A 12,033-nucleotide genomic window follows, 5' to 3' on the forward strand; every position below is an offset into this window, starting at 1 on the left:
AATGAACCATGGGATTGCAAGTTTGATCCCTGGCCTCGCTCAGTGGGTTAAGGATCCGGTGTTGCAGACGCGGCTAGGATCCTGCATTGCTGTGGCTCTGGCATAGGCCAGTGGCTACAGCTCCGATTGGACCCCTAGCCTGGGAACCTCCACGTGCCTCGGGAGCGGCTCAAGAAAAGGCAAAAAGATTAAAAAAAAAAAAAAAGGTGGAGCAGGAGTTCCCGCAAGGCACAGTGAGTTAAGAATCAGACTACAGTGGCTCAGGTTGCTGTGAAGGTGCGGGTTTGATCCATAGCCTGGGGCAGTTAAAGCACCCAAGGTTGCCACAGCTGCAGCTTGCAGCCAGGATTTAGTCCCCTGCCCAAGAAGCCACGTCCAAGTGCCACAGGTGGAACCACTAAAAAAAAAAAAAAAAAAAATCCCCACCCCAAAGCTAGTCTTTAAGATTCTGTTTGAGCCACACCCCAGGGTGGAGCTGGAATTTACCTTTGTACTTCGTATAGGTCAGGGTTAGTGGTGACTGGCTGGGTGGGTCTGGAGCTGGCTGCCATCCTGACACGTCTCAGAGCTGCAAGCAGGTTTGAATCCAAGATCCTTATGGCCCTGCTCCCCAGTTCCTGCCCCCCTCCTCTATCCTTTATTCTTTTCCCCTGGGTACATGCCCAGTTGTTATGGGGTCTCATATAATTCCTGCTGCCCCTGAGGGCCCCTGTGTTCGTCGTCACAGGATTTTACTACCTGACTGCAGGGTAATAGTCCACTTTGAAAGTCCGTCACTTGGGAGCCTCAGCTCTCCACTGTTTCCTGGAAGGCAGGAAGTGCTGGGAAGGATGGCCCTCAGTGCATTATTCTCTGAGGGTACCGGTTAGGGATCAGGGCTGAGGCAGGAAGGTGATGTCAGTCACCAAATAAGAGGCTTTAATGGCTGCCCTGCTTTCTGTAGATCCTGCTGGACAGCCGCCATGGCCTCTCAGCTTCTCAGGCTGGAAGAGTCTGGGCCAAACCCTGGGGAGTCTGAACTGGCAGGGAACCCCTTTGACGGGCTCCCCTTCTCCTCCCGCTACTATGAGCTGCTTGAGCAGCGCCGAGCCTTGCCTGTCTGGGCTGCTCGCTTTATCTTCTTGGAGCAGTTGGAGAGTAGCCCCAGTGGCGTGGTGCTGGTGTCTGGAGAGCCTGGCTCTGGCAAGAGCACTCAGGTGCGGGGAGACTGTGGGAGTGGGAAAAGGAAGGGGCTAGGGAACCTGCCCTTCCCAGGACGGGTGGGGGTGGGAAGGGCTGTGTGGAGCAATAGGGAAGGTGGGCAAAGGGAGGCAGGGTAAGAGGGCCCCAGGGTGGCTGGTGAAGGACCAGGGGACTCCCCAGATAAGGAGAGACTAAACTGGCCACAACTCCTCTAGCACTTTTGCCTGGAGGTCTACGTCTCACTGCCTGGTTGTCCTTCCTTACCCTGCCCCAGATCCCACAATGGTGTGCAGAGTTTGTGCTGGCCAGGGGGTTCCAGAAGGGCCGTGTAACGGTGACTCAGCCCTACCCTCTGGCAGCCCGGAGCTTGGCCCTGCGAGTTGCTGATGAGATGGACCTGACCCTGGGTCATGAGGTTGGCTACAGCATTCCCCAGGAGGACTGCACTGGGCCCGACACCCTGCTCAGGTGTGGCCTCTAGGCCTGACTCGAGTCTCATCCCCCTCACCCGGTAGAAAGAAGCCTGATCTTCTGACATCTTCCTGTACCCTCCCTCATCTCAGCTCACCCTTTAAATCATGCATGATGCAACCACTGAATTAAGCCAAGGACCTCAACCTTCCCCTCATTCTGAAAGTCTCACTCTCCTAATTGGAGTCCAGCCAGTGAATAAAGTGTCATCAGTGGGGTCGTGGGTCACAGTTACCGGTCCATGGGCTCAGGAAGTCAGTCACAGGCTCCTTTTCTGATCTTCACTATCAAAATCTAGGCCTCCTGGGGAGATGCTCCTCTGGACTTCTGGGGCCGGTCAGTGTCCACACTGACTCCTCTGCCCGCTGCCAATGTCAACAGGTTCTGCTGGGACAGGCTGCTTCTGCAGGAGGTGGCCTCGACTCGGGGCACTGGAGCCTGGGGTGTGCTGGTGCTGGATGAGGCTCAGGAGCGGTCAGTGGCCTCGGATTTGCTCCAGGGGCTCCTGCGTGATGCCAGGCTGGGAAACCTTCCAGGGGATGCCAGAGTGGTTGTGGTTACTGACCCAGCCTTTGAACCTAAGCTCCAGGCCTTCTGGGGCAATCCTCCTATTGTGCATGTACCCAGAGAGCCCGGCAGGTGGCCCATTCCCGTCTACAGGGACACTGTCCCTACTGATCGAGTGGAAGCTGCCTGTCAAGCTGTGCTTAAATTGTGCCAGAAGGAGGCTCCAGGAGATGTGCTAGTGTACCTTCCCAGTGAGGAGGTAAAAAATTGGGTGCAAAAGGAGGCATTCTCATCTTATGCCTGCCCCTTCCTGTCTCAGGGGAATGGGAGTAATGCTTATTAGGAATATTGGAGTTCTAGTGTTTACTCTCCACTGGGGGAGGGGCCTGAGGAAAACCTACAGGGTTTCAGGACAAAGAGGTTTACCACCCTCTTTTTGATTCCATACAATCCAGTGAACTCCTGAAATGATAACATCCCAACTTTATGTGCATATTTTCAGAGTTAAGAGCCATAGCTTTCATCAGTTTTTCAAAGGGGTCTGTGACTCCAAAAGGTGAGACCTGCCCTAACATCCCACCCCCCTCCTCAGGAAATTTCCCTCTGCTGTGAGTCCTTGTCCAGAGAGGTGGGGTCCTTGGAGAACCAAGGGCCTCCACCACGGGTGCTGCCCCTTCACCCGGGCCGTGGACAAGCTGTTCAGGCTGTATATGAGGACACAGACTCGGGCGCCCGAAAAGTTGTGGTCACTCACTGGCTGGCTGACTTCTCTTTCTCCCTCCCTTCTGTCCGACACGTCATTGACTCCGGACTGGAGCTTCGAAGTGTGAGTGAAAGAAGGGTTGAAGGGCTATGGGGGCTAAAGACAGAAATAGCCCACTCTCATCTGTCTTGGCCTTGGTTGGGGGGCGGTGACAGGTTTACAACCCTCAGATCCGAGCAGAATCCCAAGTATTGAGACCAATCAGCAAGTGTCAGGCAGAGGCAAGACGACTGAGGGCAACAGGGGTCCCTCCAGGTAAGAGCCTTTGCCCTCAACGAGATCAAACACAACAAGAGTCACTGACCCGTGAGCCCTGAGAAATCTACAGTGGTCTTCTTTCCCAGGTCTTTCTCCCCTCAGGATCCTGCCTCTGCCTGTATCCTAAGTCCTTCCTCGAACTAGAGGCTCCCCCACTGCCCCAACCCAGAGTGTGTGAGGAGAATCTGAGCCCCCTGGTATTACTACTAAAGAGGAGACAGATTGCAGAGCCTGGGAAGTGTGACTTCCTGGACCGGCCTGGTGAGCACCCCTCCTGCCCCAAGTCCTGCTGTCTGACCACCAGGCTCTGAGACCCCCTATCTTGTAAGCCTTGGTCCCCCTCCAGCTCCAGAAGCGCTTATGCAGGCCCTGGAAGACTTAGACTATCTGGCCGCCCTGGATGATGATGGAGACCTGTCAGACCTGGGAATCATCCTATCAGAATTCCCCTTGGCCCCCGAGCTGGCCAAAGCCCTCCTGGCCTCATGCGAGTTTGACTGTGTGGATGAAATGCTGACCTTGGCCGCCATGCTCACTGGTATAAATCACTTCCCTCTTCTTCCCTTTGGTGTTTGGTGCTCCTAAAGCTGGGCCGTTCCCCTTTGCTCCAGTTCCCAGCCCTCATTGCCTAAGAACTAGGCTCCATCACTTACCCCTCTCCTTTCTCTCTGTTGGTTCTTGCTCCTTAACATGCTTAAGTCTCTCTTACCTGTTATTACTAAACTCTACACCCCTCTTCCTCAATCCTATATTCCCCTTCAGCTATCAGAACAGCCTCTGTCTTGTTCAATCTAGGTGTGCCTCGGCCACTGCTTTCCGGCTTCAGGCCCACTCCAACACTGACACAGCCTTCTGAGGGACCCCCCAGAGACCTAATCCAGGGAGCACTTTCAAGCCTTTATTCATGACCTTGACATTTGAGAATGCCAACCACTCCCTCCTTGACACTGCACCCTCACTAAGCCTCTGTGTTTTTCTTTTCTTTTATTTATTTTAAAAATTTTTGTCTTTTTGCCATTTCTTGGGCTGCTCCCGTGGCATATGGAGGTCCCCAGGCTAGGGGTCCAATCAGAGCTGTAGCCACCGGCCTACGCCACAGCAACTTGGGGATCTGAGCTGCACCTGCAACCTATACCACAGCTCACGGCAACGCCGGATCCCTAACCCACTGAGCAAGGGCAGGGATTGAACCCGCAACCTCATGGTTCCCAGTTGGATTCGTTAACCACTGAGCCATGACCGGAACTCCAAACCCTCTGTGTTTTTCATCCTTCTTCACTGGCCATCCCCTTAGTCTCTTCCTTGAGCTCTTCCCCCTCTGCTTGTCCACTGTAAGTTGGACCTCAGGGGTCTATCTTTGCCCCTTTTGTCTTCTCATTCCCTGAACTCTCTGAGCAAGTTCATTCGCACCCATGGTCTGAAATGCCACAGTGTCATTCTTCTGAATCTTAGAATTACACATCTGACCCCTCCTAGGCGTTTCTATCAGAATTGTCCGTGGTATTTCAACCTAGAACTGAATTCAAACTTCCCCCTCATGCCACCACCACAAAATCATACCATCATCTCTAACTCTACTATCCTCATTCTAGACTAATCTTTCTCTAGGTTTTCATTTTTTCTCCTAAATTTTTAAAAAATGCATCTGTTCTTCTCCATATTCAACCATTGGTGCCAATTTTAGCACCACATCACTGCTCAGCTGGATTCCTTCAGTAGCCTCCTAATGAGTCATGTGAACTTCTTCCAAACACATGGACTCTCTTACTTAAAAACTCTTCTTCAATGCTATTCTTTCCTTCCAAGCAGAATGTAAACTCACTTACACAGCACATTCAGCCTCTCTTATCCTGGCCCATACCTACCTCTCCGGCTTTATCTCCTGCCACACATGCCCTTCTCTCCCCCGCTAATACTAGGTGCCTGCAGTTCTCCAAGCAGGCTAGTCCCACAGTCTAGAAAACTCGCTCTGCCCCTTCTCCACCTAATTAATTCCTACCCAAACTTCAAGTATCAGCCGACACACCTATCATCCCTACCGAGTTTGCTTACTTGTTGGTCTCTCCCGCCAGACTGTAAGCTTCTTGAGGGCAGAGACTATTTTACATTTATTTATCTTCAATGTCTAATGAAATGCATAGCATCTAGAAGTCTTTTGAATAAAGTTGCCAAAGTGACACTGCTGCCTTTTCGGTGTACTGCTATCCTTTCTCATGCCCCAAAACGAATGGCCTCTCCTCTGCCTCCAGCTGCCCCTGGGTTTACTCATCCTCCACTCTGTGCAGAAGAAGCTGCCCTGCGTCGGGCTCTGGAACACGTGGATGGTGATCACAGCTCTCTGATCCAGGTGTATGAAGCCTTTATACAGAGTGAGTGGCCTGCTCTGCATCTTCTTACAGAATCTCAGATTTTCCAAAGAGGGGACATGGTGTGCCACCAGCTGACGGATCTCTACTCCCAGGAAGATGAGGCCCTGTGGCCAAGGGTTGGTGTTGCCTTGGGGGTCTCAGGGACTTCAGTTGTAGCTGGTTCCTTTTTTCTCCTAGGTGGAGCAGACGAGGCTTGGTGCCAGGCTCGGGGTCTAAACTGGGCAGCATTGTGCCAAGCCTGTAAACTTCGGGGAGAACTCCTAGAACTCATGCAACGGATTGAGCTTCCCTTGTCCCCACCTGCCTTTGGCTCTGAGCAGAATCGTAGAGACCTTCAGAAAGCACTGGTGTCGGGATATTTCCTTAAGGTTAGGGGAAAATGTGGGTTATAAAAGGAGCAGAAGGTAGAGGTAACAAAGATTGGTATATGCCACCTCTGAAATTGGGGTCCAGGTGGCCATTCAAAGGATTCTATAGAGGAGTTCTCATCTTGGCTCAGAGGAAACAAATCTAATATCCACGAGGACACAGGTTCCATCCCTGGCCTCGCTCAGTGGGTTAAGGATCTGGTGTTGCCATGAGCTGTGGTGTAGATTGCAGACGAAGCTCAGATCTGGTGTTGCTGTGGCTGTGGTGTAGGCCAGCAGCTGCAGTTCTGATCTGACCCCTAGCCTGGGAACCTCCATATGCCACGGGTGTGGCCCTTTTAAAAAAGTTTTTAAAAATTTTTAAAAAAAGGACTCTGTAGAAGTAGGAGAAACATTTCTTTAAGGTTTCAGGGCCCAAGAGGCTCTGGAAATGCCCTAGAGTACGGTAGGAGAGTAGAGGTATAACACCTAGAGTTATGCTTTGTTTAATACTCTCACCACCCTTGCTAATTCTTCCTCAATCCCCTTTTCTTTCTTCTACTGATGGACACTTCACTCTCACTTACTCCTTCAATATCTTTGTCTTTCAATGAGGTGGCCCGAGACACAGACGGGACTGGAAATTACCTGCTTCTAACCCATAAGCACGTGGCCCAGCTGTCTCCATACTGCTGCTACAGAAACCGCAGGGCTCCTGCCAGACCCCCACCATGGGTGCTTTACCACAATTTCTCCATTTCCAAAGACAACTGCCTTTCCATTGTTTCTGAGATCCAACCAGAGATGTGAGTTCCCTACCACCCCTTCTCTATTGCCTGTTCCTCTTCCTGGGATCAGAATTACTGCTGTGGAGTCAGAGAGCCTTAAGAAGAGGAGGGGTCTTGGTTGTTGGTGGTCACATGATTTGAGGAGACAGGGTTTGTGGAAGGGGTAGTAAGAAGTTTATCAGTGTGCATTATAAAAGAGGACACAAAAATCATCTAATTATGACTCTCTCTGTCAGGCTGGTGGAATTGGCCCCTCCATACTTCCTGAGCAACTTGCCCCCGAGTGAGAGCAGAGACCTCTTGAACCAGCTAAGGAAAGAAATGGCAGATTCTTCAACGGGGAGTGACTCTTCCTCCACCCAAGAGCTTGGACATGCCTGTGTCCTGCAGTGACCTGCCTATGGAGTGAAGCTGAGCTCATCTCATCGCATTAGGTCCTCCCTCAGGCTAGCACCTAGGCAGCCAGCCAGATTTAAAAGCCCAAAGTTGAGGGTCAAATGTAAATACTGGAACCTGTGTCCCAAGAAATGGTGGGCTGGGGAGATCCCACTGTGGCGCAGTGGGATCAGCAGCACCTCTGGAGCACTGGGATGCAGCAGGTTCGATCCCTGGCCCAGCACAGTGGATTAAGGATCCAGCATTGCCACGGCTGTAGCTCAGGTTGCAACTATGGCTCGGATCTGATCCCTGGCCCGGGATCTCCATATGCCATAGGGTGGCTAAAAAAAGAATAAAAAAGAAAAGAAATGGTGGGCCAGGAGTGGAGGGAATCTGATAAACCACAGTCCATATAGGATAGGACTTTTTCCTTTGCTTTTTTCTATTTTGGGAGAGGAACTGACATATCCCACATACCCCAGCCTCATTCTTGTGCTCCCTTTTGATCTATAAAATTTATTTTTCTACTGTGCCAAATTTGAGTTTGGTTCTGCAGCAGCATTTACAATACCCATGAGTTAGAGATGACATAATATGAAGGAATCAGGGTCAACTCCAACAGTGATACCCTCCTGCCTGGTTCTCACCTCTGGTCAAGTCTTTGTCACTAACATGGAACACGAGTAATTTGATGACAGTTGGCCTCTGGTCCTGCCCCAAGCTCACTTCCCTCTATCACACTGCTCTTGCCTCCAGGGCAGGAAGAATGGAGGGGTGAGGGTGTTATACGACTGCTCCTTCCTGAACTTCAAGGCTATCACAGCCGTACCCAAACTCTCAACTTTCCATCAACAAACTGCCCAGCAGCCCCTGGTCCACACACAAGCTAAAGTTTTCCTAACAACTTCAGGGACATCATGCTTGTCTCTTTCCAGCTGGTACTCCTTTCCCTTTTTTTCCTTTGGACTATTAACTTTGATATCCTCAATCATATTGCACATTGTAAATGTGTTTATAGAAACTTAATCCTTAGAACTCTGCTTTTCTCCTCAGTTTCCTCCCTTGGAGATTCTCTCTGTTCTCCTTCTGTACATCTTCACCTCTATGTGGACGTCAACTGACCTCCCTTGAAAGGCATTTTTCCAGAATTTATTCTCTCTAGATCTAGCATTTAGTTTTGCCTGCAGAGTTAATCTTGGTCCTATATTCCCAATTTCCCCTTCATCATCCAAGCACCATTAATTTCTTGATTCTTTACATTTCCAACCATCATCCAAGCACCACTGACTTCTTGATTCTTTACATTTCCAATTATCTTTGATTATTTTTAGACCTATGACTTCCTAATTACTTGCCTAATTCTGCTCACACTTTTTTTTTTTTTGTCTTTCTGTCTTTTCTAGGGCTGCACCCACAGCATGTGGAGGTTCCCAGGCTAGGGGTTGAATCAGAGCTGTAGCCACCAGCCTACACCACAGCCACAGCAACGCAGGATCTGAGCCGCGTCTGCGACCTACCCCACAGCTGACAGCAACGCCAGATCCTCAACCCTCTGAGCGAGGCCAGGGATTGAACCTACAACCTCATGGTTCCTAGTCAGATTCGTTAACCACTGAGCCATGACGGGAACTCCTAATTCTTCTCACTCGTAACTTCACCGGCCCGTTAACTTTGTCCGTTGCTTCCCTCCTCTTCCCTCTCAGTCCTCTAGGGACACCAGAGCCAGGTTAGTGTTCCTGGATTTTTCCCTTCCATCCAGCCTGCCACCCAGGCGCGTTGTAAGTCTCAAGAGGGAGGATGTAATCAGCAGGTTAAACACACACGGACAACATGAGGCTCAAAGTCTGGAAGGAATCCTTAGCGATTATTTTACCGTTGAAGGATGAGATGCCCAGCGTGGATAACTCTCGGGCTCCTGTCAGACTCTCGCTCACCAGCACCTCCTCCTTTACACCTGTCCCTGGCGACACCTTTGGTATAGACCCAGCCAGTGCAGGCTGCCACCCGATCCCAGCCCCGCCTGTAACCTGCGCGGAAACCCCAGAACCCCAGCTCCAGACACACCCAATGAAGAATCCGGAGTTCCTCAAGAGAGCAGCCATTGGCCAGCCCGCCCCTCCTCCCCACACCTTATTGGCTTCGGTACTTCAAGTCCCGCCCCCTCAACGCCTCTGGTTACGGCCCAGGTGCAATATCCGAGCGAAAAACGGCGGGAAAGGCCGCGCCTTAGCGCGCAGGACAACAGCGCGACGCTGGCCTGGGAGCCGGTGGCGGCCGAGGAGACCTCGACGATAGCCTCAAGGCCAGCTTCTCCTCACATGCTCCACTGTCACGCGATCACGGCGAGGGCGGCCGTGCGCTCCACGCGGCGCCTTGGTTCGGAAGAGAGTGCAGGCGTCGCTCACACCACCGAGGCCAGCCCGGACACGGAAGCCACTTTGTTGTCCTCGGCCCAGGGCTGCAGGTTCTGCAGCGCGAAGAGTGACGAGTTGTGCAGGCAAAGCGGGTCCGGGGGCAGCGGCGGCCGCAGGGGCCGCGGTAGCGCGTCCTGCTGCAGGTGCAGAAGCAGCCTGCCCGCGCGGTGCCGCTCCGCCTCGCGCTCCTCTGCAGTCTGGCGCCTGGACGGGTAGAGACGAGGGATCAGCGAGGCCGGCCCTCGCCCGCCCCGCCCGCCCCAACTTGGCCGGGTCTGGTCCCTCGCCCGCCCCGCGCCTCACCGCCACTTGGTGCGCCGGTTCTGGAACCACGTCTTGACCTGCGCGTCGGTCATGCGCAGGGCCTTGGCCAGCGCCGCCCTCTCGGCCGAGGCCAGGTACTTCTGGCGCAGGAAGCGCCGCTCCAACTCCAGCACCTGCGAGCGGGAGAAGGACGTGCGCGGCTTCTTCCGTTTCGGGGGGGTCCGGTTTTGGTAGGGGTGACCTATACGGCGCGTCCCGGAAAAGGGCGAGAGCGCGGCTACAGGGAGGAAGAAAGAGCAAGAGAGGGTTTGGGGCGGCCCGAGGTGTCGCTGAGAAAAGAGCGCGACTACCCAGGCAGCAGAGCTCCCGCGCCCGGTCCCTACCGGTGCCCCAAGCTCAACCCCGCACCGATAGAAGCTTCTAGACAAGAAAGGGCCTCAGAAACGGCCCTCCCCCTTGGGTGTGGGAGAGACGTCCCCGCAACTTCACCCTGCCCTCCCCGTGGTGTGAACAGTGGACTGCAGAGGAGGGCGCGGGCATCGACGGCAGCGCCTTTCAGCAGCGGGACCGAGATAGACAAGTTGAGGGAGGATCCCCTGGGAAGAGGGGCGAAGGGTATGAAAGGGGACCTTGAGTTGGAGCAGAAAGAAGGATCACAAATGAGAAAACCGGGTCAGTATGGGGCATGACGCTGGAGGGATCGGGCAACCTCACCCGTGAGCCGGTCCTTGGCATAGCGGCGGCCGCTGTCCATCCAAGGGAAGGTCAGTCCTGTTAGGCCCCCGGCGCCGCCCAAGCCCGAGGGTCCTGGAACTGCAGGCGCGCCCCCCGCGGGCGGCTGCACTGGCAGCGGGCGGTGCGCGGGGACGCGGATCACACCGCCCGGGCCCACGCCAGAGCTGCCTGGTAATGGGGCCAGCGAGCCCGCCGGGCCGTAGCTTGAGGCTCCGTGAAATCCACCCGAGAACGCCGCACTCTCCCCATGGCCCTGGCCCGCGCGACCCGGGCCTAGGCTGCTCCCGGGGGGTTCCGGGCAGCTCAGGATCTGATCGATGCCGAAGCTGATTGGCTCGTGGTGCGGGAGGTTGTGCGAGGCCAGGACCGCCGGCTCCATGGGTCCGGGTCAAGGAGGACAGCAAGAGGTTTGGTGGTTGGGGAGGGCGCCCCAAACAGCTCTGGGAGCCCAACAGCGGAGCGTTTGGGGCGGTGGCCTCAGGGGCCCGCCAAGCTGGCCGCTGAGAGGCGCCGGGACCCCCAGGACATCTTCACTCCGGCGCCCTGGGAGTAACCGCCCCCGTGCCGGCCTTTGCCGGGCGTCGGCGCAGGGATTCGCATCCCGGGGGAACGCGACCGACCCGGGCCCCAGGAGCGCCCTCGCTGGCTCTGAAGCGCAGAGGGACGCTGGACCGCCAGGCCCTCTGCTCGAGTCCAGGGTGGAGAGGGTTGGCCGGCTCGAGCTGGGGCAGTGACTGACAGATCAGCCTCGGGTGGGCAGTGGGGGCTGGGGGTAGGGCAGGGGCGGGGCCGGGCCCGTTAAAGGGGAAGAGACGCCTGTTTGCGCCAAGCTCGGGGAAGACTGGCCCGCGGGAATGGTGGGGGTGTTGGGGCGGGGAAGGTGGCGAGGGTGTTAGGAACCAGGCTATGTGCGGGAGGGGCCAGAGCTTGGACCGAGGCGCGCTGAGTCAGCCGAGATGCGCAGGGCAACGCCATCCTTGCCGGCCTTCACCTTTGGGCTTCCCCGACCTCACCGTCTTCCTTACAGGTGCCTCCTCCCACAGCCCCCACTCTTCGCCTCCCGATGAGTCTTGCCTGACGACTCCTGGATTCGTTGTGGCCCCCGCCTAAGTGCTCCCGAAGACCAAATCTCGTTGCGGCTTTCTGGCTGCGATGGGAAGCGGATGGGGAACTGCACCGGCGGGTTGGAGGCCTGGGAAGAGGACAGGTGTGGGAAGGCGGTGGCAGGGCATCCGGTGAGCTAAGGCGGGGAACAACTACTCTAGGCCAGTGATCCTCATGCTCCTCCCGGCCTCTCCCGTAGGGCCCCTAGCTCCCTTCGGGAGCGCTTGTAATGGGCGTCCAGTGTTTCTTAGAATTTCGATTTTCTGAAATAGGTGTAAAGCGGATCCGTGGCTCAACCCGAGCCAATTCAGGTCGATGGGGACTTGGGGCTGGCGTTCTGCCTGCATCAGGGGACGGCCAACGCGGGACTCTACCCCTCCACCCTGCGTCTAGGGAGTCTATTCTCACGCACTCCCGCCCCCCCCCACCCCCCCGCCCAAGGCGGGAGGTCGA

The 12,033-nt window shown here is 54.9% G+C and overlaps 2 protein-coding genes across 2 annotated transcripts; one reads left to right on the forward strand and one right to left on the reverse strand.

Annotated features, from left to right (window-relative positions):
* The first annotated feature begins 483 nt into the window (after positions 1-483).
* DQX1 (DEAQ-box RNA dependent ATPase 1) lies at positions 484-7,225 on the forward strand. The gene is made up of 11 exons (XM_047781694.1): positions 484-1,196; positions 1,457-1,650; positions 2,035-2,419; positions 2,753-2,986; positions 3,079-3,178; positions 3,284-3,442; positions 3,528-3,719; positions 5,431-5,550; positions 5,728-5,918; positions 6,513-6,703; positions 6,922-7,225. Exons 1-11 carry the CDS (start codon positions 963-965, stop codon positions 7,076-7,078), a joined length of 2,157 nt encoding a protein of 718 aa, XP_047637650.1. The 5' UTR covers positions 484-962; the 3' UTR covers positions 7,079-7,225.
* A 1,436-nt stretch (positions 7,226-8,661) lies between these two features.
* On the reverse strand, positions 8,662-11,222 carry TLX2 (T cell leukemia homeobox 2). The gene is made up of 3 exons (XM_047779203.1): positions 10,456-11,222; positions 9,781-10,018; positions 8,662-9,681 (listed from the first exon to the last, which is right to left on the reverse strand). Exons 1-3 carry the CDS (start codon positions 10,853-10,855, stop codon positions 9,465-9,467), a joined length of 855 nt encoding a protein of 284 aa, XP_047635159.1. The 5' UTR covers positions 10,856-11,222; the 3' UTR covers positions 8,662-9,464.
* Between the last annotated feature and the right edge of the window lie 811 nt (positions 11,223-12,033).

The sequence above is a fragment of the Phacochoerus africanus genome, chromosome 5 (genome assembly GCF_016906955.1).
Source record: "Phacochoerus africanus isolate WHEZ1 chromosome 5, ROS_Pafr_v1, whole genome shotgun sequence".
Lineage (NCBI taxonomy): Eukaryota > Metazoa > Chordata > Mammalia > Artiodactyla > Suidae > Phacochoerus > Phacochoerus africanus.